At 43.4% G+C, this 23,193-nt stretch overlaps 9 protein-coding genes across 9 annotated transcripts; 5 read left to right on the top strand and 4 right to left on the bottom strand.

The window, feature by feature from the left end:
• Nucleotides 1-202: 202 nt before the first annotated feature.
• On the bottom strand, nt 203-1,842 carry L199_002187 (uncharacterized protein; the record flags this gene model as incomplete). The annotated part of the gene is made up of 6 exons (XM_064887934.1): nt 203-361; nt 426-524; nt 609-831; nt 901-1,481; nt 1,558-1,620; nt 1,705-1,842. 6 exons carry the CDS (start codon nt 1,840-1,842, stop codon nt 203-205), a joined length of 1,263 nt encoding a protein of 420 aa, XP_064744006.1.
• Nucleotides 1,843-2,477: 635 nt separating this feature from the next.
• L199_002186 (uncharacterized protein) lies at nt 2,478-6,612 on the top strand (the record flags this gene model as incomplete). Its single annotated transcript, XM_064887933.1, has 11 exons — nt 2,478-3,066; nt 3,135-3,325; nt 3,403-3,812; nt 3,879-4,507; nt 4,562-4,936; nt 5,002-5,497; nt 5,568-5,635; nt 5,697-5,755; nt 5,825-5,914; nt 5,996-6,334; nt 6,403-6,612. The coding sequence occupies 11 exons, from the start codon at nt 2,478-2,480 to the stop codon at nt 6,610-6,612; spliced, it is 3,456 nt and encodes a 1,151-aa protein (XP_064744005.1).
• A 611-nt stretch (nt 6,613-7,223) lies between these two features.
• Nucleotides 7,224-8,448, top strand: L199_002185 (uncharacterized protein; the record flags this gene model as incomplete). The annotated part of the gene is made up of 4 exons (XM_064887932.1): nt 7,224-7,315; nt 7,726-7,825; nt 8,053-8,205; nt 8,410-8,448. 4 exons carry the CDS (start codon nt 7,224-7,226, stop codon nt 8,446-8,448), a joined length of 384 nt encoding a protein of 127 aa, XP_064744004.1.
• Nucleotides 8,449-8,768: 320 nt separating this feature from the next.
• Nucleotides 8,769-11,125, bottom strand: L199_002184 (uncharacterized protein; the record flags this gene model as incomplete). The annotated part of the gene is made up of 9 exons (XM_064887931.1): nt 8,769-8,895; nt 8,985-9,334; nt 9,426-9,691; nt 9,776-9,850; nt 9,929-10,229; nt 10,310-10,401; nt 10,483-10,640; nt 10,707-10,898; nt 11,007-11,125. The coding sequence occupies 9 exons, from the start codon at nt 11,123-11,125 to the stop codon at nt 8,769-8,771; spliced, it is 1,680 nt and encodes a 559-aa protein (XP_064744003.1).
• Nucleotides 11,126-11,503: 378 nt separating this feature from the next.
• L199_002183 (uncharacterized protein) lies at nt 11,504-13,211 on the top strand (the record flags this gene model as incomplete). Its single annotated transcript, XM_064887930.1, has 6 exons — nt 11,504-11,692; nt 11,772-12,000; nt 12,168-12,342; nt 12,418-12,535; nt 12,604-12,714; nt 12,804-13,211. The coding sequence occupies 6 exons, from the start codon at nt 11,504-11,506 to the stop codon at nt 13,209-13,211; spliced, it is 1,230 nt and encodes a 409-aa protein (XP_064744002.1).
• A 112-nt stretch (nt 13,212-13,323) lies between these two features.
• On the bottom strand, nt 13,324-14,210 carry L199_002182 (uncharacterized protein; the record flags this gene model as incomplete). The annotated part of the gene is made up of 4 exons (XM_064887929.1): nt 13,324-13,544; nt 13,638-13,655; nt 13,748-13,973; nt 14,157-14,210. The coding sequence occupies 4 exons, from the start codon at nt 14,208-14,210 to the stop codon at nt 13,324-13,326; spliced, it is 519 nt and encodes a 172-aa protein (XP_064744001.1).
• Nucleotides 14,211-15,622: 1,412 nt separating this feature from the next.
• Nucleotides 15,623-17,053, top strand: L199_002181 (uncharacterized protein; the record flags this gene model as incomplete). The annotated part of the gene is made up of 6 exons (XM_064887928.1): nt 15,623-16,007; nt 16,092-16,126; nt 16,362-16,609; nt 16,683-16,732; nt 16,808-16,867; nt 16,929-17,053. 6 exons carry the CDS (start codon nt 15,623-15,625, stop codon nt 17,051-17,053), a joined length of 903 nt encoding a protein of 300 aa, XP_064744000.1.
• Nucleotides 17,054-17,609: 556 nt separating this feature from the next.
• Nucleotides 17,610-18,475, bottom strand: L199_002180 (uncharacterized protein; the record flags this gene model as incomplete). Its single annotated transcript, XM_064887927.1, has 3 exons — nt 17,610-17,934; nt 18,061-18,227; nt 18,311-18,475. The coding sequence occupies 3 exons, from the start codon at nt 18,473-18,475 to the stop codon at nt 17,610-17,612; spliced, it is 657 nt and encodes a 218-aa protein (XP_064743999.1).
• A 469-nt stretch (nt 18,476-18,944) lies between these two features.
• Nucleotides 18,945-21,581, top strand: L199_002179 (histone deacetylase RPD3; the record flags this gene model as incomplete). Its single annotated transcript, XM_064887926.1, has 11 exons — nt 18,945-18,980; nt 19,146-19,191; nt 19,262-19,344; nt 19,428-19,545; nt 19,624-19,698; nt 19,780-19,887; nt 19,951-19,981; nt 20,058-20,292; nt 20,361-20,610; nt 20,802-20,969; nt 21,055-21,581. The coding sequence occupies 11 exons, from the start codon at nt 18,945-18,947 to the stop codon at nt 21,579-21,581; spliced, it is 1,677 nt and encodes a 558-aa protein (XP_064743998.1).
• Between the last annotated feature and the right edge of the window lie 1,612 nt (nt 21,582-23,193).

Raw genomic sequence — 23,193 nt, 5'->3', positions numbered from 1 at the left:
AGTATCAAGCATGAAATTCCATATTCTGGAGAAAACAATTCTTGAAGTTTCCGATATTTTATATACAACAAAAATCAATTTGCATTTCCTGTGACTTCTCCATTCTTCTTGATCCTTAATGAACCATCTCATAAGGCTAAAACTAACAAACCGCTCGCAGACATGGTCTTGCTTTGAGTCTTCCCCACCCTCGCCGTTCTTATCACTGCTTGTTATTTTCCTCTTCACCTTCTACCAACCATTGGGCGAAATTATCCAATCTCTCTCTTTCTTCCTGATCCGCCTCTTCATCATCACCAACTGAGTGAATCCCACCTGATTTGCGGAATCGTTCTTTACCGGTATATATTCCTGCGTAAATCTATGACGAGTGTTTCGGGTCAACATCAGCTTACCTTGAGCAATGCGATCAGGCCTAGACTTACAACTCTTCCATCGAAGTATCTGTTATTCATCTTCATAACGCACGCTTGGGCAGCAACGGGATCTTTGAATTTTATAGTCATCACGCCATCTTCTTCTTTCTGCATATCAGTGTCATCAATCAGCTACTATCCTCAACAGCATCTGATCTGGAAAGTCAATCTGACTGAGCTCGAGAAACTCACGTCATATAAGACAACATTGGTCACTTGACCCAACGTCTCGGCCTCGTCCCTCACCTCCTCTTTCAGTTCAAGTATCAACCCTGGATCTTTCTCGATATCCTCCAATGCGAACATCCCTTTCAACACGACGACTCGGTTAAATCGGTTTGATAGCGGTGAGGGCGCACCTCCAATGGGTGCAGCAGGATCATCAGAGTCGTCGTCCGAGTGCCAGGATATTTTGCTATGAGAAGAGGATAAGATAAGCTGGTATCATGTGGGGGATTTTGGGATTTTGATAGATTTCACTCACTTCTGCATGGTTTTTATCCTCTTTGACATCCTCTGTTTCTCTTCCGCTGTCAATTTCTTCTTCTCACCTCTCCCATAAGCATGTTCAGCCGTATCCTTCTCTTTCTTCTCATGTTTCTCTTTTTCTTTCTCTTTACTCTCATATTCAGCAACCTTCACTCTCATATTGCCATACCCAGACCCTAATTCTAACTCCGTATCATCTAACAACGTTATGGCCAAGTCGACCGAACCTTCTTTGAAGTACATGATCAGAGCATCACCCTTGAAATTCCCTTCGTCATCGTAATAAAGCTTGATACGCGGTTGACCCTCATCATCAATCAACAGGACACCAGCTTTGGAAAATACCGAAGATAACAGTTCGACGGTAGTGTTTGGAGGTAGATTCGATACCCATACTGCGGTCTTCTTAGCTGCTTGATTCTGTTGAGTTTGGGAAGTTGAAGAACCACCTGCCCCTGCGGCTGATCCGTTTGACGCTGCGTTGAGGGTCGAAGTATTGGAAGTGTAATCTTTTTCGCCCTTCTTACGTTTTCTGTTACGTTTCTCATCACGAGCCAAGACAGCATTTGCTGGTGTCTTCGATGTGACCCATAACACCAAATGAGCCACGTGTAACCTTCAACCTTTTATTATTGATAATCGGACTACTCACACTTTCATCAACACCAGCAACGGAATAAGCAGCCTGTTGAGCTTTCCATAATTCCTCGTCGATCTGTATCCTCGTTTGATCAGCTGGATGTCACCATCCTCTCTATGATATGGAAGAAGAGGTCGCAGGAAGCTGAGTCCTACATACCAGAGGTATCCAGGCTTGACCTGTCCACTCGTACTCTGTCCCATCCTCATCTTCGTACTGCCATTTCCCAGCTGTCTTGTCAAAATGTACCCTGGGATCTTCCTCGAATTTGCCGGGGATAGGTGCGTTGGCCGGCATGGTGATTGCGATGATGCTAAGCAAGGATGCCTGTTGTCGTCCGAGCTGCTGAACCCGATTCTGAAGGTACAATGTCCGACTGCTCCTCGGGGATCCAGGTGTCCACAGAGGTAACTTATGTGTATGCATACAGAGGACGATTCTCACTATACAGGGTAAACACCACGTCATATTCACAGCCACGTGGAATCTGATCCCGAGGAGGTGGAGGAGTCCATACAGATCTACTCAACCTGAACCCCCTGTCCACCAAAACTGCTTTTCGAATCTGCTCATCTAACAGCTAATAAATAGTCCACCCTACCTTATCATCAACACCATCATCCTCAATCCACGACAAGTCTGCTCTCGAGCTGAGAGATGTGAAAAGAGTCCAGAGACCTCAACAGTCTCTCTCAAGCAAGAACACCACAATACAAATATACACAACTGGCTGTTTGTCGATTTCCAAAACAAGTCAACTCCACTTCTTCGCGCGCGACTCTGACTCTGTTACATTCGACGACTAATCTCCAAACGCGCTCTCACCATATATCAATATTCAGAGACTGTCAACACTCGATAACACATCTATCACCCTTCAACCCCCCTCCCCTCTTCCTATACACATCCTCCTGACCGAATCCCCACTCACCATGCATCGGTTGGTCAAAGCTCGTTCTCAGCATTTCGCCTCCTCACCTCGAAAGACAGCTACTCCCCTGATAACAAAACATACCTTGTATAATGGTAAACATCCTCCTAAAAGACGTAGATTGGGATCAGAGGCTTTCGTGATTTCTAGGCCAGTCATAACTTCAGATAGTTCTGATGATGAAGATATATCGTTAGACGCAACTGAGGATGATAATGATGGATTACCTAGAAGAGGTGAAAGTTCAAGATCCCGTAGTCAGAAGGTATTGCCATTAAGTTCCGAGATAGGACAACAGATCATCAACAAATCAACAAAATCCAATAACAATAGGAAATCGATATCTAGGAAACCCAAGGGGAAGGGAAAAGCCAAAGCTGAAGTAGTCAATGGACATGGGAATGATGTTTTCGGTGATGGTAATGGTAATTTAGAAAATAACGAAGAAGGGGAAGATGACGAGAATGGATCTTCATCGACTAGTCCAAGGAAACGAAAAAGATCGCATATAGATCCTGATTCAAGTGCTGATTCGGGAAGTTGGATAGAAATGGAAGAAGATGAAGAAGAACCTGAGTTTATAGCTGAAAGTGAGTGATTACACCGCTGTGCACAGATGAAATATGTTGAGACAAGCTGATAGAAACACTGTGTAAAGGCGATCAACATCTGATAGACTCAGCACCTGCAAATGCATTACATAGGTTACGGAAAGCTGAATTGATAAGATTATGGAAGGTAGCGGGAATGTGGAATGAAGAAGATGATGTGGGATCTGTAACTTCGGTGGATGATGAGAATGACGCTGGGATGGGTAAGAAGGATCTGGTAGACGGACTGATAGCAGCAGTAAGTGTCCTTCTACCATTTATGTCTCTCACCCCGATTTAAGCTGTGTGGGCTCATAGTTCATGTGATAATATTAGCGAAAATCTTTTGATCGACTCATCTCTCCCCTCCCTTCTTCGCCCAGTCGAATGTCCCCTCGACGTAAAGCTACAATCGAGTCTGTCGAGATTCATAACCTCCGCAGATCCACCTCATCCTCACAGCAGCATTCACCCAACTCCTCTTCGTCATCAGGCGGTCGCCCTGTCCGTGACCGTGTTGTGGGAGACACTGATGCTACACCGAGGGCTATACCTCGTACACGATCCAGAGTGAGATTGGCAGAAACGACTCTGATACGAACTGCTCCCAGACGAACGAAAGATCGAAGGAAGTCCATGGTAAAGAATGGCTTCAGAGGTAGGAGCAAGAGTATGGGGGATGACAAGGGAGATAAAAAAGCTAGGTTTGGTGATGATGTGAAGAGTCCTGGCAAGGCCTTGATAGAGTGAGTTCTCGGCCATTGTTCTGATGACAGAGTCGAAGATTTGCTGATGGAACAATCATTATATAGTCGTAGAACTCGACGTTCCTCTACCCTCTCATCAGCTTATACCACCACTACCGACACATCCCAGGATGGCGATTCCTTGCCGCCTCGTCAGACGCCACATCGTATTAAAAGACAATCTGGCAATCGTGGCTATACTCCTCGTCAGACACGGAAATCGAAATCAAAATCAACACCTGCCCGAAAACTTGTTAATGGCGATAGATCAAAGATTACTAAAGATGCGGACGAGGAGACAGAAGACGATGAACCTACACCGTTAGTCAATCGACTGCGATCTCGAGGTGGCAGGGCAAGCTATATCAAAGAGCTGTCAAGCGAGGTCGAAGCTGACGACGAAGAGAATGAAAACGAGCATGACGCAGATAACGCGACTGTACAAGGAGAAGATACAGAGGAGTCAAATGAAGAAGATTCGCCTGCACCATCTAGGAATCTACGAAGTCGTGATAAGCTTATAGATTCAGATGTATCGATGGTCAGCTCAAAGAAAGGTCGATCATTACCTTCCAGAGGAGCGAAGAAGAAAGCTATAGAAGCGCTCAAAGGTGGAGAGAGCGATACGGAGATGGAAGTTGATGAGGATGTTGAGATACCTGTTGAGGGAGATGATGACGAGGATATGGAGCAAGGTAAGCTAAAATCATCCTTTCCTGAGAGATCAAGCTTATATGGAATACGGATAGATGAAAGACCTCGTACGCGAGCTCGGAACAAAGCTCATACCTCACCTCCCCAACCCTCAACACCGCCTCGTCGACTCACACGACGACTTTCTCGCCAATCACCTACTACAGCTGATTCAGACGAAGAGACCGCTGAACCCCCAGAATCTGAGCTTACAGCCACTCCAGACTCGCCGTCACCTCCGCCTGAAGAAGATATCCTGGCTACTCCAGGTCAACCACATACCACTAGATCTGGCAAGGCATTCGGCGTGATGCAGAGTAGACGCAAGCGACTCAGGCAGGAAGCTAGGGACGATCCTGATATGGAAGTTGACGAGGATGACGAAGAGGAGGAAGATGAGGAGACTGATGAGGATGAGTCATTCGAAGCTGGTGTGTCCCTTTCTACAAACTCGATCAGGGTCTGGTTTACTGATACTGACTTGATCGAGGTGCAGACATCGATCTGACCGATGCTACTGTGTCCTCTCTTACACGATTACTTCGAGATGAGCTTGTTCAGATGTGTGAAGCTCGAGGAATCGAAGTTGGAGGTACTAAACCACAATTGGCAAAAGCGTTATTGGAATGGAGAGACGAACAGAACCAAGGCGAATCCGTCAATTCCAATCCATCTTCTTCAGCTACTGCCAAACCATCTTCTTCTTCCGGTAAAGAAAGGAGTATCAAAAACAAGAAATCCAAATCGAAGAAGATCATACATGCTATAGGATCCAATGTGCATGTTCCTGGCAAGACTACACCTGTATTGTTGAGGGATCATATCCACGCAGAAGATCCTGCCACACCGCCGATATCGGACGAAGATAATAAACCGGTCGCTTCGGAAGCTGAACTGAACTTGGACTTACAGGAGTTGGGTTTGGAGGATAGTATCATCAAACCTTCTCAGTTGATCAAATTGGAAAAGATTGGTAGTGGTGGATTCAAAGAGTAAGTGGTTTTGAAACACAGCATGAGAGTACGATGAGGAGCTGATCGTGTCGTTTGGTGGAAATTGTAGTGTTTTTGTAGGTAAACTGAGAGGAAGGAAGGTTGCAATCTCAGAGTTCAGAGGACATCTATCAGAAAGTAAGTAATTTCTGCTGGAGTTGTCGTTCGAATGGCGGCTGATGTTTGATTTATCATTTAGTGGATATTCGTGAACTCAAATTACTCGCCGAGTTCAGTCATCCCAACATCGTTCGATTTGTGAGTATGGAATGAATGCAAGCAGTACGATCGTAAATTTTTAGGACTGATGAGTTTTGTCTTGAATAGCGTGGTATATGCATTCCCGAGGATTCGACTCATGTACCATGTATGCTCGTTAGCGAATTGTGCGAGAATGGTGATTTGTTTGACTACATTGTGAGTCTGTCTACCATCTACCTTTCTGGTTTACAATTGGACTATACGAGTACTGATCAACACTTGATCGGGTACACCCAGCGAAACGTCCCTTGTCCATCCCTGCGTCGAGTCCTCAACCTCATGCTCGACATAGCTCGAGGATTGGAATACCTTCACACGCGTAAACCATCGATCATTCACAGAGACTGTAAATCCTCCAATATCCTCATCAACCGATCTGGTCAAGCCAAAGTGGGAGATTTCGGATTAGCACGTGTGAAGAATTCCACTCGGTCCATGATCCGAAGTCTGGTAGGTACGGTCAATTGGCAAGCACCCGAACTTTGGCATCCTCATCCTAGATATGATTACAAGGTGGATGTGTTTAGTGCAGGGATGGTATATTGGGAGATGATGAGTGGATGGATAGGGGATAAGGTGGGTCTACGTTATATATAAATTTCAATTTCATCGCTAATCGTTGTCTTTTGGTTCATGACCTTTAGAAATACCCTTGGGAAGGTCATAACGAACATTACATATATGATGTAGTCGGAGCGAAACAGAAACGACCGTCTGTAGCAGGACTGAGGAAACATTGGGGTGACGAACCTGTTAATCTGATGGAGAGGATGTGGCATCAAGATCCTGCTGAGAGACCTACCATGACTGATGTGGTAGCTGATTTGGAGAGCTTGATCTCCGAGCTGAGATAGCTAAGAAGAACTGGTGGCTTGTGTGGAGATGATGATCGTACCTTGGGGAGAATAAGTATCATGAAACGAAAAGAACGTTCGTTGGTGAAAGATGTTCTTGCTTTTCTTTTTCCCCTTACATTGCAAAACATTACAATACATTTACAATACAATAAAATACGACGAATTACATGACATTCCTCATCTATCACCCTGCTTGAACTATCACTCATCATTGTACCTTATACTAGTCATTTATTCATTCGTTCAATTGCATGTATGCATACTTCATCTTATATTTTGTATTCTCTCTGCATCTCGAGCTATGCCACCTGATTAGGTAGAAGAGACCAATGTCATAAGTGGTGTACGGAAATAAATTGATGGGTTGATGGATCGCTGGTCGACCAATGGTAAGTCCGTAATTTCCCGATGTATGGCGGATGACTCCTTTGAGATTTGATCCCATTGACTTTTGTGCTTGATGGAGTTGCGTCCAGTCAAATGCGAGCAATTGAAGATTGGATTACCAGTAGTAACACAGTGTAACAGCATATCCCATAACCTATAATCTCACTTACATCTGTCTCCCTGTCATCTCCTATCACCACATCTCCGTCGACTCCTCCAAAATGGCTATCGAGAACCAACAAACTGCCGCTGCCCCCGCTCAACAAGAGAGCACATCGTTTTTCTCCAGTGTGATGGAGTTCTTCGTACCTACGTAAGTAGAATTATCTGGATCTGTTTTGGGAGATACAGGGGGAGAAGGTAGCAGGTTGAATGGGGATCAATGACCACATCGAGAATGAGAAGTAAAGAGTATTATGATAGAGCAAGGTGGAAATGTTTTCTCGTGATGGGTAATGGATGAGGCAAAGGTTCAACGAAGCGTGAAGGAAAGACAATATGGTGGGATTGTCGGATTGTCGATGTCGATGGTTCAAAACAAGAATAGAACCGCGCAATATCAAAGTGGGATGGATTGACTGGTTGATCGATATGATCAACTTGTATCGTGTCTTTGGAAATTGATGGGAATAGATTAAGATCGATGATGATGATGATGAAGAACAAATATATCAAAATCAAATCGAATTGTCACTGATTGATTCATCCCCTTCAAATCTGTAGTGCCCACGCCGAAGCTCCTGAGGAATCTGAGGAACCCGCCGAGGAAGGTGGTGATGAGCCTGCAGAAGAGGAGGAGGAGGAGGAAGAGGAACCTGAGGACGTGAGTGGTATCTTCTTCATGTAGACCTAAGAGTTTTTTTTTGCTAATCATGATCATCCAATCCAAACTACCTATAAAACTCGTCTAATCCACACGATATGCAAATCACAAATAACACGATAAACATATATCCCACTCGCAAACAACCATCACCGATCCTTCCATCCATCTCTATCTCACTCTTGGCATACCCTCCTTGTCGTTCATCCTTGCTTCACCAACCACAGCCAGCACCAGCTATCCGAGAGGAATGCGAGCAAAAACAATGTGCCGAACACGTCCACCACTTCAAACATTGTCAAGAAAAAGTAGAAGCCGGTAATGGTTTCCCAGGTGAAGATTGTGTGGAGGAATTTTTCCACGTTTTACACTGTGTCGATGTGAGTTGAGTGGTCGGATTTTCTCCCATCTTTACGAATCAAGGGTGTGGATGTGGATGATACCATGAAATGGGAGATGGGAAATGACAATCTATAATCGACATCGACCCCAGCATCGGTAGGATGGGATCTGCTTTATCAAAGGAGAATTGGAATTGATCGAGGTTCATCGCTGACGTTTTATTCGTTCCTCTGTGCGTCTAGGCTTGTGCCGCCCCTAAAGTCTTCAAGAAACTCGCTTAAACCATCACCATTCACTCTTTTCATTCGGATTGGACAAGGGAGTCTTGGTTGTTGAGTAATGAGAATTTCGAGGTGGACTTGTGATAGATACATAGCATGACATGCAAACCCAAAAACATATCCTTACCTTGAAGAAAATCTTCGAAATCGGCAAAGAAGTGAGGTGTGCAATTATCAAGTCATCGTGGTGTTAATTACATATTTGCCCATGCGATTTATCAATCATTGTTGCATAATGAGGTTTCCACAAGACACTACACATGCAATCATCAATATGGAACGTAATAACTAATCAGTCAATATGAATAAAGGAAACCATTCTAGAAATCCCCCAAATCAAGATCGATCGTTCTAGCCACGTATTCCTGGGGAGTTTCACCTTTTCTCAAACCTGACGCAGGGGGTACATCAGGTTTAGGGATTGGCGTTGAGATTTCGGGTGTTGCGCTGTTAGTGACATACAACCATCGGTCATCAATCATATCAGCTTTACTTTTCAAAGTCAGATATATAGTTTTTTTCATCGTGTCACTCACGCTTTTGCTTTTATCATAGCTTCTTCAGCTTTCTTCCTAGCCAAAGCAGCTTGATGAGCCTTCAACATCATCTCTTTCGTTTTCCTCTTATTATTCTCGTTGATCTTCTGAATCCTCAATTCATAATCATCTCCTTCCGTCAACTGTTCACCATTATTGACCAATTGTCCCGTAGCGGGATCACCACCCAATTTGATGATTTCACTATTTATCATCTCAACTGTGTGAACGTCATTACGACGTGTTGCGAGATCCCTGGTTGACAGGAGTTGAGAGATTTTAAGTAAGGCTGATCTGTTGGCAGATGGGTCATGAGCTTTTCTAGTATTGATTTGTCGATTTACTTCGGCCTAACTCATCATCAAAACAATTAGCCAATGCGTCTTTCTTTTTTCTGTGAGATTATACTTTCTTATGAGGTAGATTTGAAATGCAACTCACATCAGTCATAGGTCTATCCCTCAACGCTTTGATCTCCTCATGTTTCTCTTTCAACTCGCTCCTCTTTGGTAATTTCACCCCATCAACTTTATTCGTCATTGAAAATCTCGAAAATTCTTTTTCTTCGAAATCACCATTGGAAACATCTGCTATTCTGAATAACCTAGTCATCTTTCCATAGGAACATAATAATCCTCTGGCATCTCGGACATTTCGTCCCTTGTACTCTATATTGTATGCGCCGAATTTCTCTGATGTGTCGACTTCTACGAAATCACAAATAAGTCAAGTTCAGCTTGACGTCTTTGTCCATCCTGATGAGCATACTTTAAGGAAGGGTTTCGACTGACCTTTGATCCTATGTATTCGATATTTGGGTCTACCTTGCTCATCAGGTTCTCCAGCCATCAATCTGACATATGCACCTGACAACCATCATCCGAAATCAACTCATGTCTTTCTCCTTTCTTGAGCGAAGGTTCTCTAAGAAAAGGTTGACTTACCGACTACGACCTCCTCGAAGCCATCTTTATACATCATATCAACCAACTCGTACCTACTCAACCTCGCCGAGTTGATCTCCTGTCTATTGGCAGGTACACCGTCCAAGTCCTCTTTCGAGTCCTTGCTCGGCGAAAGGTTCTTCTTTTTGTTGTCATATCCTGGGGAATGGGTAGGAGAGTATCTCTGGGAATATGATTGTGATTGCGATTGTGATTGAGAGTGTGAGATCTCTCCGTCTTCTGTCGAGTGATCCGAGCCGGGTGAGGCGGATCGATGTCTTTTTTGACTTTGTCTGGCTGCCTATATACCACAAGCGGTAGCTCAGTATACTCGACCGCTCATTTGATGGTTTTTTATTAGACAGAATGAGTGGGACGTACCCGTCGTTGTGCTCGTTCATCCTTCGCTTTTCTCTTATTTTTCAAATCCGACATAGCCCTTGAAGCTTCCTTCGTTACACTCGTGTGTTTTCCTGTCGATCAAGACCCACATTGCATCGTCAGCGAACGAACAAATCATGCTTCTTGAGCATGTTTAACTTGACTCGACTTACTTCTCTTCCTCGATGGCCCCTCATCATCCTCCTCATCATCATCCCCACCAATAGTTTTGAACATCGCATCAAGAGCTTGTGAATCTTTAAATTTCTGCATCTCTTCGAGTCTTGTAGCCAATATCTCTTCTCGCTCGATTTCAGGAAGGTTCTCAAGACTACGATCACAACCTTCACAGAATTAGTGAAATCCTAATATCGAAGAGAACGACTGTTATACTAACGCTTCTCTATCAGCCTCGTCCTTGTATTTCCCTTCTAAAGGATACGGGTTTGATCCTACACCTCTTCCTCCCGCTTTATTCCTGTTGTTAGCTGCAGAAGAGCTAGATGCGAATTTGGTCACTGCATCTTCTTCATCTGAAGATTCGGATTCGAGATCCATATCTGCTTCACCCTCTGATTCCGATTCTTCGCTACAAGTTCAATCGACAATCAGTATCAAGACTCGAGACTCTTGCCACGGTACGGCATATAGATTCCATGTATAGATCTCGGTGCTTGAGGTTTGGGTATGTACTCACAAAGCCTTGCTCTTCTTCTTTCCACCTCCGACACCACCCGAATTATGTCTCTTCTTGAATGGTCTTCGAGTGGGATCGTCCTCCGCTAAACCGAGCAATTCATTTTCTAAATCGGACATTTTGGAATATCCTCTTCGATGGATAGGTTATTGGGACTGATGTCTGTTGTGAAAGCGTGAAGATATGTATGCAAGATACGGCAGGATGGTAGAAAGCAGATGAAATGAACGTTGAGAGATGAGAAGAAATGAGAAGTCAAGCTGTTCGGCTTGAAAAAGTGGAGATCTAGATACGCGAATGAGTTTGTGTTGGATTCCCGGATGCATTTTCCTATGGATGGATGATTCATCAACATACATATTGGTCCACCTTTGTTCGAGTCGTAACATCAAGATCAATATCTCTGATACTTGGTCAAAGCACCCCTTCGAACCGATCTTCCTGAGATCTAGACATCAGGCGTTGCTTTCCTGCTCAATCCAACTCTGCTGATCAGAATGATCCTACGCTATATCTACCTCATCCTGGCAACCCTTCTAGCAATATCATCATGTTTAGCCTCAAACTCAAACACTCAGCTGGACTCCCAACTATCTGAACTATTCTCCAACTCAACAAGCACAGGGAGACATACGAATAATTGGGCAGTATTAGTATGTTCATCAAGATATTGGTTCAATTATCGAGTATGTCCATGTCCATGTCAATGTCCATTTATTCTCTCAAGATTATCTGATTGAGCTAATAGTTCCATTTGGTAAATAGCACATGGCCAATACTTTGGCAATGTATCGTACCCTCAAGAGACTGGGTCTACCCGACTCGAACATCATCCTAATGCTTTCGGACGACGTAGCGTGTAACCCCCGAAATGCATTCCCAGCTACGGTTTATGCGAATAAAGGAAGACAGATGGATCTGTATGGGGAAGGTATAGAAGTTGATTATAGGGGATATGAAGTTACGGTAGAGAGTTTTTTGAGATTGTTGACTGGTAAGTAAGACACTTGCTATATTCCACAACGTAATCGTAATCATAATTGGTACTCGTACTGTTATTCTCCCTACGGGTGCAGCGCTGTACGGATGTACGGATCTCTGGATGGTAGTCTTTGGGGTATAAGAGACGTCGTTTACTGATCAATCACATACGTCGAATAGGACGACACGATCCATCAATCCCACGATCCAAGCGATTACTGTCCGATGCATCATCTAACGTCTTCATCTACATGACTGGACATGGAGGGAACGAGTTCCTAAAGTTCCAGGATAACGAAGAAGTCTCTGCTTACGATGTTGCGGATGCTGTCGAACAGATGTGGGAGAAGAGGAGGTGAGTGATTTTTGGTACTTCTCAAATTCTCGGACTCTCCTGTTAATCTGGTCTTGTTGCTTCCTTTCTTTCCAGGTATAACAAATTGTTATTCACCATCGATACCTGTCAAGCCAATACGATGTATTCGAAATTCTATTCACCAGAGATAACTTCGACTGGTTCCTCATCGTTGGGCGAGAACAGTTATTCGGTATGTCCGTTCCCTACCTCCAACATATTTCCTTATCAGTTCCAGATGCTAATTGGGCTGGGGCATAGCATCATAACGATATGGACATAGGTGTGGCCGTCATCGACTCGTTCACACATTACATCTTACAGTATTTGGAAACTTTAGGCAAAACTTCTACTGCTACCCTGAAGGACTTTGTGAGTCCACTTGTTCTCATAACATCCTTCCAGAAGCATACAGCTCTTGTGTTCAAACGTGACGATTGCTAATTCTTTGTTCTGGTCAGTTCGGTATATACGACCCAGTGAAAATCCAATCACATCCCGGGATATCCACCTCACTCTCTTCCGTCCCACCTGAAGAAATCCTAGTGACAGATTTCTTCGGGGCCGTAGCCAGAGTGGAAGTCTCACCCAAACAAGCTGAGCTATCACCTCTATCGAATGAGCTCAGGGAAAGTAAATGGGAGATCGTAGCCAAGCCTACAGGAAGGATCGGAAGGAAGAACGAAGACGTAGATTTCGAAGAGGAATTGACTGAAAAAGGACAACTGGACACTAACAAATGGCAGAAACCTTTGATAGGCGGTAAGTCGGAGCTGAAGAAGGTGTTAAGCAGCTTGGTTGGGATAGTTGGAATCGGATTATTGTTGTATGCTGGAAGTGGTACACAAGACAAGTTGAAAGAAGCATAAATCCATTTAATGACATATTGTATTACCTTCTACATACTGCATATATCTATAATAGATCAATACCTAGCATTAATGCACATACCCCTCGTTGTTCTTCCTACATACATATTTATCAAACCCTCTTCCTTTCCTGAGCGATACCAACAATCTTGACCAATTTCACACCCATGTCAATTGCCATACCCAGCGGAATCAACAGGAACGGTATATATTCGCTTAACAGCGTTATGATCTCTCTGTTTGTGAATGGCGGAGTGGGGCTAGCGGTGAATATCGTTCCAAGACATGGAATGAGAGTTGTAGCTGTGGATGCGCCGTAAGCTAGAAGGAGGGCTACGATGATGAATTATCGATACATCAGCAAGGAGTGTTCATACTGTATCTATGGTATAGCATTGCCGTGTGTCGGGAACAATGGGTACCTACGATAAACCCTCTTATCATCTACGACAAATAAGACAATCATCAAGATATCAGCCATTCATAAAACGTTTGCTGGCAGTAGAACGAATAATGAGACTTGCGATAATACTCACTCTTCCATAATCCCCAAGCACCAATAGCAAAACAAGGTAATTGAAACCCGCCTTCCAAATACAAAAAGTACCTTAACCAGTTAAATTCCTTTGAACCTGAAAGAGCACCACCCAAGATGGGATCTCTGGCTAGAGATATAGAATAATCGAATAGGGCTGGTAAGGGGGTATTGGCAAGCCAATGTTTTGGGTAGATCGTTTGGAGGTCCAGTAGGATGGTAATGGGCTATGATCGAACGAGAAACGGGTCAGTATTTCTGGATTGTACAGTATTGGATCTGTAGTATCTATAGATGGATGGTTACTCACGATATGCAGCTGAAAGAAGAAAGAGTATATGTAAACAGGGAGATACGATCAGCTTGAGAATATATAGGTAGAAATTGCAAACGACCATATTCCGACTTACCGCACAGAACCAGAACCAAAGCTTATCCAAACTTCTCCCTGCGAATCTCGACATTTCGGGTGCTGAGGTGAGTTCACTTGGACTCAGTACTGAGAATACTCCTGTCGACTGTGCGAGTAGATTGACCTTTTCTTGGAAGTAATGGGTCGATCTGCAGTGCTTGGATCTGATCTGAGAGAACCGACCGTAACGCGTGAGTGGAGGTAAGTTACCTGTTGTAATTTATCTGCGCTCAGACAAAAACATGAGTTTGTGGCGGTCCCCTTCATGGATTTAGCAGTCAAACTGTTTTTGGTTGTTTTCATCTTCGTTATAGACCGAATATCGTCGATTGGTCCGTGCTGAGTAACGTGGCATTAGCTGTGACGCCCGTCCCCTGTCTGTATGTCCGTATGATACCTTCGGGCGGATCATTTCTCTTCGATCCTCTTTCCGTCCGACCGAATCATCAGCACAGCTTTTCCTCACGTATGTTGATATTTTCATGTTAGTAAATCGATACCATCAATCAGGCTGATCAACCCCTGTGTATTTGTGCGTGCGTGTGTCAGTCCGCGTGGGAAAGCAAGAGGAGAGTAAAAAAAAGATCAGCGAACGTTGTGAAACGAGACTCAAACAATGTGCGCTTGATGGATTGACTTTGATGGTGCTTTTGATCGAGAAGGAAATCTTGACCCTCCCCATTGGTTTTCTTTTTCCATTATTTCTTCGATTGTATCTCTTGTCTTCGATCAGGACGTTGACAGACCTTTCATGCTGATGATTCTCTTTCATCTTGACCTCTCACCGAATCCCACAGAGCGGTCCTTGAGTAAGATTGGACGACAGCAAAGAATCAAATAGAGTTTGAATGATACACTCAAGTCAAAGGACCTCCTTTGGCTGGTTCATATACCAAGTGCGATAAGAGCCAAGAACCGAAGAGGATAAGTTATAAGTTAGTCAGTCATCATCGAAAGGAGGGGAACACAGATCTAGGAAAAAAAAACAACATGCTCCACTCTCACCCTCTGGTCTGATAAGGAAGAGAACAACATAGGAACAGAGCCGATGTGATGATCATTCCTCTTGAATCAATATGATCCCCATCACGCTAAGCTAATTTCCTGTGCTCTTATGAAAGATTAAACGTTTTGATGGATTGGTGATGGTACGAATCAACATGATTAGCGATTGATGTTGAAATGGATCTGTAAAAATGGATCATATAATCATACGTTGTTTTCTCCCCTCCCCATCACTTCCTATTTGCTCATTCTTTATTCTACCTTTCTTTTATCGACGATCACTTCTTCTTAAGTCTTTCCTCTAGCTCATATAGAATCCTTCTCATCTTTTTCTTTCGCTCAACTTCCTACTCTACTTCTCCAAAAGGTCATCCTCTTCCCGCTGTTAGAAATAAGACTTTCAATTCAAATTCAAACTCAAATACCAAAAAACGCTATAAACAAGTCATACTTTCCATCATGCACTTCGCCACTTTCCTATCCCCTCTTCTCCTTCTTACTCTCCCTTCTCTCGTCATGTCCGATCCAACACCTACCACCCCCAACCACGATCTCGATATCAGGGGATATGGTAAATGCTATGATCTCAAGACTCGTGATCCCCAAACATGCAAATGTTATCCAGAATACGAAGAACCCAAAGATCACGGTGGTTACTGGAAGAAACGACAAGATGCCGAAGCTGAAGCTGAAGCTAAAAAAGGAGGATATCATTATGAAGAATGTGTCTGTCCTGATTATCCTAATACCGAATTGGATGGTGGATACGGCGGTGGTGGTTGGGAATGGAAGGGACATGGTGGAGGAGGTCATCCGAAATGTGTTTGTAAAGGTGATCATCAAAGTGAGTTACCACTGACCCATTTGAGCTGACGAGATATTGAAAATAGAACAGAGTGAGGCTGACGTTCATAACGGTTATGTATAGCTTATAATTCCAATACACGAAAATGCGAATGTGATGTGAGTAGGACATTCCTTGGTTTCCTCCAGTGCATGTCGTGCTTGATGTTGTCAATACAACATATATAATATTAGTCCTTATGAAGACTTGAATTCAGTTCAGTAATCATTTTTCTTTCCGCCACTTTCATATTTTCGTCATTGTCCTTCTCACTTTTCATCTCAAACCTTGTTCATATCTTCCCTCTTGATCTTCAATTTAGCGAGCTGACATCACTTATCTTCCCTCTTACAGGACGGGTACCAACCCTGGACCCCACCCAACCACTACAAACGAGGTGAGAAGAAAGGTGGTAACAAACACAAACTCATCTGTAAACCTGGTCCTACCCAATCTGCCAGTCCAGGTGGTTATAAACGATCACCCTCTCTCCATGAAGCTGTCAAGATGAGAGAACAAGATGAAAGAGGAGTAGAGAATCTCTTAGGATGCAAGGACCAAGAGAAAGCTTGTGAATCTCATGGTTCTTGGAAGTGTGTCGAGTAAGTCTTCTTCGATCAAATAAAATATCATCAGTCGTGGAATAGGATGTTGACTGATTGATTGTGAATATAGCGTCAGCTCGTTACTTTGGTCTTGCGGTGCTTGTCCTGGCGAAGGTGTTGGTGAGTATCATCCGCTTGGCTCGGGTATGATACTATATGTCGATGATCTCACTGATATTCATGGATTATGATCAGATTGCGGAGCCGTTCCTGGTGTCTCCGAAGTCAGCTGTCAACAAGGACACTGTGTGATTGGTGAGTACCATTCAAGTTTATCATGTTTGGGTTATATCTTGTTAACTTGACTGTCCATCAGAATCTTGTCGAAGAGGATTCACACTCATTAACACTCCCAGTATCGAATACATCAGTAACACCACTTGCGTATCTAAGAATGACCAATCTCCATCTAAATCTTGGTTCGTAGCTCAAGTCAACTGATCTCGCCGATAATAGATAATTTAAATCAACGGACTTATTCTTTCTTCACTCTCACTCTCACTGCCACTCGTTCCATTACGCTCTTTTCTCTCATATGCCAATCATTCGTCTGGAGATACACTGTATACAAATATATATATTGGTTGGTAGCTTGATACTCTTGCTCTTGCTTTATTCGTTAGATAGGTAGAAATCAGGTAAATAATCATTATCATCATTGATGCGAAATGGTCCATGTCTATTGAACAGCCTGTAGTATAGCATTCAGCATCAATGGGTGAATAATATCATCTTGAGAATCGTTCGATGAGCTATATCATTCGACGTGGAAAAGGTTGGTCGACTGATGAGCCACACGAAGAACCAATGATTCAAATACATCGATCCAAGCCATCAAACCGATAAGTCATATCATGTCATATCATGTCATATCATGTCATATCATGTCATATCAATGACGATATCATTCAGTAAACAGCAATCAGTAAGAAAATACAACATATATGCATTGATCTAGTATGCGATTTTATTCTACATTTTACACCAGGTCGCAAGATCATTGACCTTTCTCTAACGATTCAACCTCTTTCTCTAAACCTTCCTGTTTACTCCTCAACCCTCTTACTTCACTTTCCAAAGCTTTACAAGCCATCTCCAATTGGACATTACTACTTATCAGATCCTGCCATTTACTCTCCAATTTACCCAGTTGACCACCTTTCTCTTCCTGGTATACCCTCCTTGAACGATTGACATCGACGATCTGTTCTTTGAGCTGGTCGAGGGTAGAGGTGAGTTCGGTGATTTGAGAGTTGAGTTGGAAATTTCGGACGAGCCAGGCGTTTGGGGCGTACGTTGATAGTAGAGAGGTGTTTTCGAGTCTACATGTGTAAGTTTGAATTAGCAAAGATACTACTTGACGGTAATGCATTTTTGATTATACACTTGGTTTGATTTGAATATATATCATATTCGACTGAAAGATCGTTAAATGAATAGATACCCACCTCAAAGCCATATGTCCTTCAGCGACCTTACTCTGCTTCTCGGCATTCTCCAACTCTTCCAGACTGGCACTATCACCTATTATAGGAGGTTGATATTTACTAGGATCAATCGATCGAATAGGTTTGGTTGGATATTGATTTAACAATTCTGATAGTCCTTGTGATTTCTACAATTCAAACAATTCACCCAAGACGTCAGGGACAGTCACTGGTATGGTACATGTACATACAGCGACGAGTGATCACTTACCGGAAACACATCCACGGATTTTGGTAATCTCTCATCATCCTCATTTATCTGAGGTGTCCTCCTCAATTCCGCATCTATCAATGCCTGAGCGGCCGATTTGAGATTTGGGTCATCGAGATGTTTGTCATAGTATGGTAAGGAATCGATGTAGGCTGATGAGGACATGTTGAGGGTCTACGTTCTTGTTGTTATTAGGTTGTATGTAGCTCTATATCTACTTGGAGTTTGTCGATAATTCATCCACTCGATTCGCGATGGACGATGAAAGCATGAAAGATGGAGGTTGAGGTTGATTGATGGGTGAATGACGGAATCAGATGTTACTACTGACTGTGGTGGGTATCGGCGTTATCCGGGGATAGTCTGACAGGCTGATGTGGTAACAGAGCAATCACCAGTAATCACACCTCCACTGTTGATATTCACCCTCCTACCCTCCCCCCCAAGTCATATCCCATCTTGTACCCATCCTCATAGATCAAGTAGATTGCCTATATTCACAATACCCAACCGGGAATCCTACCGCGAGCGTAATAAAGAAAGACATCAACGAGGAACATTACAAATATCGGAGGAAAGATAGATAGAGCCACATTAGGAATACATCAAGAGACCAAGGGAGTATCAAGTAACGATGGAACCGATCCTTGGTGAGAGCAAGAGGCGCGTGGTGAGTTATATTCCCATCAAGCAAGTTATAGGAAAGTTGGAGTGAATGTCCAAGAGGAAGGAAGTTCCCGGGATGACATGATGTACCAATCTCTTTGGAGGGCTAAGATAGGTTCGGTCGTTATGATATGTCTGACTGACAAATGTCATTGTTATTATCATTCAGTGTTATTTCTTCGATTCGGACATTGGGAACTATCACTATGGACCTGGTAAGTTTTGCATAACCGCACTGTCATTCAATTCAGACAAGAGCTGAAGATATGAGTTATGACGCGATAGGGCATCCGATGAAACCCACACGAATCAGGATGTGTCATTCCCTAGTAATGAATTATGGTCTGTACAAGAAAATGGAGATTTTCGTAAGTCAAGTCGACTACATCCACTCTTTCCATTGGTATGAGCTAACGATAGTAATTTGTCTCTGATGATCGTGTACATGTAGAGAGCCAAACCAGCTACGAAAAGAGAGATGTCACAATTCCATACCGACGAATATGTGGATTTCTTACATCGTATAAATCCAGATAACGCTCAGCAGTTCGCAAAGGAACAGGTCAAATGTGAGGATCCTTCCTCCATCATTCCTACTCCATCGTATACTGGGTATGAGTTAAAAGCTGATTTCGTGTCATTGGTAGATAACGTAGGAGACGATTGTCCCATATTCGATGGGTTGTTCGAATACTGCTCAATCTCCGCTGGAGGATCTATGGGTATGCTCCGCTCGAAATTCACCTTCTCCCAAGGACCATTGAAGGATTCAGAGCTGATGAGTCGAATGTTTATGTTGATAGAGGGAGCAGCCAGATTGTCAAGAGATAAATGTGATATCGCGGTGAATTGGGCAGGTGGTTTACATCATGCTAAGAAAGCTGAAGCTAGTGGATTCTGTTACGTCAATGGTCAGTCAGCTTTGTTGTAATCTTTCCAAAAGGGACATCAAGCTGATCCCTACAACATTGCAGATATCGTACTTGGTATATTGGAATTGCTGAGGTGAGTCATGCAGTGCAAGATCATTTTATATGTTAGGTGAGATTATACATCGATGCTGACCTTTGTTTGGTTGCAGATACCACCAAAGAGTCTTATACATCGATATAGACGTGCATCACGGAGATGGTGTCGAAGAAGCTTTCTACACCACCGATAGAGTCATGACTTGTTCGTTCCACAAATACGGCGAGTTTTTCCCTGGGACAGGTGAAGTGAGAGATAATGGTATAGGGAAAGGAAAAGGTTATGCGGTGAATGTCCCATTGAGAGATGGTATAAATGATCAGAATTATCAGGATATATTCCAACCTGTGAGTGCAATCCTTATTTCTATTTATCGTCAAAAGTGATAAATTAAAACGTCGCGCGATTGTGATAGGTGATCAAACGAGTGATAGAATGGTATCAACCCGGAGCGATTGTCCTTCAGTGCGGATCCGATTCCTTATCAGGTGATAGATTAGGTTCATTCAACTTGTCGATGAAAGGTCATGCCGCCTGTGTCCAATTCGTCAAATCGTTCCATTTACCTCTACTCTTACTTGGTGGTGGTGGATATACGGTCAAAAGCGTTAGTAGGACTTGGGCTTATGAGACTGGGTTGGCGGCCGGGGTGGAATTGCAGAAGAGTGAGTGTTTCTCTTTTGGGCTTTTCTGTGGGAGATTTGCAGATACCCTACCCCCTTTGATCCATGTGATTTTCTTCCTCCTTAAGACTGGACGGCGTTGTACTATCACAGTGCGGGATATGGTCATGTACTTGGCTCATGAAGCTTGTATAACGAAAAAAATCATGACTGACGTATTGCATTTCTCTCAGATATACCCAATAACGAGTACTGGGAATACTACGGACCGACGTACGAGCTCGACGTTCGACCGAGTAACATGACCGACCATAATACACCCGAATACCTACAGAAAGTCAAAGAAGCTGTATTTGAAGTTTTGAGAGATAAGAACGCAGCTCCCAGTGTGCCTTTGCAGGGTAAGTGGGATTTTGCATTCTTCCCCCAACGATATTTCCTTTCAAAGGTCCCGACTAAATAATGTCGTTTTTGTTTTTCCATTAGACGTACCGAAACTGCGACATGACGATGAAGATGATAACGAACTTGAAGATACAGAAGATAAAGAAGTCCGTCGTCCGATGAGATTATGGGATAAAGAGAAACAAAACGAAAATTCATTGAGTGATTCGGAAGATGAAGGAACGGGAGGAAGAAAACACCGTCAGAGTTATAAGAATAGTAATGGATCGGGATCGGCCTCCGGGTCAGTTCATAAGAAAAGGCGATCTAAATCACCTCCGATCGCTCCTACGACTGGTACTGGCGCTCAGGTGAATGGACTTGGCACGTCTAGTACTAGTACGAACGGAGCTGTTGGAGGGATCAATATTGAAAATTGGGCTTCATCCGTACCACCTTCTAATTCAACCTCATCGGCTATACCTGTCCCAGTTTCAACCACAACTGAAACCATCACAAATGCGGCTGAGGTGAATGGGAATGGCAATGGAGTCGGGAATGGAGAAGATATCGAAATGGCAGATTCGTCGAATCAACCTGAACAGATAACTAGTACGACGATCATTTGATTGGAGGCGATAACAAAGATGTGGTAGTCCCGGCGTAATTATCAGAAGATGTTGAATGTTCCGATCCTTTTCAAATGTTGGATGTCATTCTTCCGATAGCTTTTCTCACTTGAGGATTTCTTTTATCTCAATCTCCATCTGGTCTTTCCATTACCACATCAGATACACTATACAGAAGTTGTTTTCAGATTTCTTTTTTTCCTTTTGTTTGCAGAGAACCTTGATGTACTGCATGTAACTCCTACCGAACTTAACGGAACATGGACACGATCACTGGACTGTACAACCTAACGTAAGGTACCGTTGAATATACGTAGTAGTAGTAGGCTATTGAGCTGGAATCTTTGACCAAGGGATCGGTACGTTTTCGGTACCATTGATTGGTTATTCCCCGTTTCCAAATTTAGATACGAGTACTGACACACCTTATACTAAACGTTCACCATCACCATCACGTATATAGCAAACGCCTGAACCGATAGAATGGTAAGAATGGTCAATGGCCGGTGAAAAATCCATTTCTGGCTCACATGAGATGATGAGTTGGGATGCGATGGTTATAGATCTTAACCGGATCGATCATTTACTCCATCCCATCTCTCCAAATCAAGACAGCGAAAATGTGGTGGTTGATGCATTTGAGATCTAGACTCTCAGTTTACAGAACACAGAACACAAAACACAGAACACAGAACATAAAACGTAGAACGTAGAACAGCCGGTACTCATAGGGTTTACTCGGATTGTATGTCGATTGAGTGACTGCATCCTAGTGACAACATCTTTGCCAAGAAAAACAGAAATAGTGTTCTGTGTCTGTGTGAATTTACATGAGAAAAGAAAGGGACTGCCAAGTTCAGTCGATCTACGTATGACATGTATGAACGATTATTCCATACCGATTTCAACCGATCAAGTTGTGTTTACACAATTGCAACCCGAGAGGGACCCCTACCCCTTGTTCGGGGCTCAAATCTATGAATCTATCAGACAAGACCAGAGATGTACGTGTCGACGTCGTTCACACAGGATTACCGATCTCTTCCGCATGATTGGTCGTGCTGAAGATCCGCAGTACCAACACTCGACATTGTGACACTCATACAGTCAATAAAGTTGGGTGCACGGCATCTCGATGGCTTGTGATAACCGGCTACGATCATAGCATGAGCCAGACCATCGGGAATGTTCGATACTTAGGTTTGCTGTATGGCTTACCAAGAGGAGTGAGACTGCTGAGTGCGGTACCAGCACTACACTACTAGGACAGTCTAAGACAGACCCCGTCATACTCATGTTTGATACCCGTTACCGGTGATCATGTGTCAATGACGATTACGATTCGAATGTTGAACAAATAATGAATGTCTTGGGGATTGTGGGGTCCCTTTTTGGTGTGATGGGTGTGATGGGTGTGATGTGTCGGTTATCATCATATAACCCAATGACCGGTCCGCATCGTACGGTCAGACCTCGTTTAAAATATTTATACTTACAGGTGTGATATTCGTGATTTGTTTATTCTCGATTTTAGTAGGTTGACAGAAAGAACCCAATCCCAAATCCAATTCCAGTTCCAAAGCTCCATACTTTAGGTTGAAAGCCCCACTTC

This window comes from Kwoniella botswanensis, chromosome 1, assembly GCF_036426115.1.
Source record: "Kwoniella botswanensis chromosome 1, complete sequence".
Lineage (NCBI taxonomy): Eukaryota > Fungi > Basidiomycota > Tremellomycetes > Tremellales > Cryptococcaceae > Kwoniella > Kwoniella botswanensis.
The sequence above is the reverse complement of the archived record's forward strand: the minus strand, read 5'-3'. Positions and strand labels throughout refer to the sequence as shown.